Source organism: Trichechus manatus, unplaced genomic scaffold, assembly GCF_000243295.1.
Source record: "Trichechus manatus latirostris isolate Lorelei unplaced genomic scaffold, TriManLat1.0 scaffold00027, whole genome shotgun sequence".
Classification (NCBI taxonomy): Eukaryota; Metazoa; Chordata; class Mammalia; order Sirenia; family Trichechidae; genus Trichechus; species Trichechus manatus.
This window is the reverse complement of record NW_004443963.1, coordinates 240,060-241,440: the sequence shown is the minus strand read 5'-3', so window position 1 is coordinate 241,440 and position 1,381 is coordinate 240,060. Positions and strand designations below refer to the sequence as shown.

The 1,381-nt window shown below is 40.4% G+C and overlaps 1 protein-coding gene across 1 annotated transcript in view; it reads left to right on the top strand.

Annotated features, from left to right (window-relative positions):
- LOC101357705 (ankyrin repeat and sterile alpha motif domain-containing protein 1B) overlaps positions 1–1,381 on the top strand; it is a gene marked incomplete at its 3' end in the record, with an annotated part of 440,450 nt that overhangs the window by 201,729 nt on the left and 237,340 nt on the right. Inside the window, exon 5 of the mRNA XM_004374005.2 lies at positions 1,283–1,358. Within this exon, the coding sequence (XP_004374062.2) occupies positions 1,283–1,358 (76 nt within the window). The remainder of the gene's footprint in view (positions 1–1,282; positions 1,359–1,381) is intronic.

The window sequence follows — 1,381 nt, the reverse complement described above, 5'->3', positions numbered from 1 at the left end:
GTGGTCTATGTTTCCACTGACTTTACAGTTTATTAAGGGATATGGACAATCACATGAAATTGTAATATGGTATTATGAGTGCTATGATGGGGGAAATTTATATTGATGTGGAACACACAGGAGAAGCACTGGACTTCAAGGATAACTAGGGATAATTTTTAAATGAAATTATATTTAAGTTGAGATTTGACATGTGATACAGAGTAGTGGTTCTCAAAGTGTAATCCTAGACCCTCAATATCACTTGGGACCTTGTTAGAAATGGAATTCTCAGTTCTCATCCCAAACAGGATCAGAAACTCTGCGGTGGGCCCAGAAATCTGGGTTTTAACAAGCTCTCCAGGTAATTCTGACTCATGCTGAAGTTTGAGAACTAGTGGTGTAGGTGATGGCAAGATAAACAGGCTTAGGCGTTAGATCCTTCCAGGCCAAGGGACCAGCCTTTGAGACCCCTGGGGAAGAAAATAGAGGATGATACTATTGAAGACGTTCAGTATGCCTGGAGAGTGGGATATGAAGTCTTGGGGAGTGATGGAGTGGACAAGGAGCAGATCTTTTGGGTTTTGTAAGCCACATGAAATTTTTAGACTTCATTGATCATACATATTTATTTCTACATCTGTTTCCCCAAATAGAATGCAAATGTTAGAGGTCCAGGATTATATTTCCATACTTCAGGAGACCTCTGAACTATCTTGGCATATAAAAATAACAAAAAACCAAGCCTGTTGCCCTCCAGTCAACTCCGATTCATGGTGACCCCATGTGTTACAGAGTACAGCTGCTTCACAGAGTTTTCTTGGCTGTAATCTTTATGGAAGCAGATCATGAGGGTACAGCTGGGTGGGTTCAAACTGCCAGCCTTTAGGCTAGCACCCAATTACAAACCGGTTAACCACCTAGGGACCTTATCTTGGTACACAGTTAGTGTTTAATAAGTGCATGTTGATTGAGTGATCTCATTGAATACTCACAAAAGCCTCATGAGGCAGGCATTACTACTCTTATTTTACACTTGAGGACAACCAAGGCTAAGTGAAGGTGAGTGGTTTACCTGCATGACTCACAAGGTCAAAAAGCTGTTCAGAAGTAGAAGGGTTGCACAAGCACAAGCCTTTGGATTTTGTCCTAGAATCTCCTCTTTATTCTACGCTACTTTTCTGTCAGGAAATACTGAGATTACTGAACATTTGTATTAATACATAGATGACAGAATTTTTTAACCTGTAAGCCTTCCTAATGCAACTGTACTTTTTTCTTTTCTTTCTTTCTTTTTTTCCAGACAGAAAAGGGGAGTGCACTTCACGAAGCAGCCTTGTTTGGAAAGGTGGATGTTGTGCGTGTTCTGTTAGAGACAGGTAATAATATATCCTGATTCTCC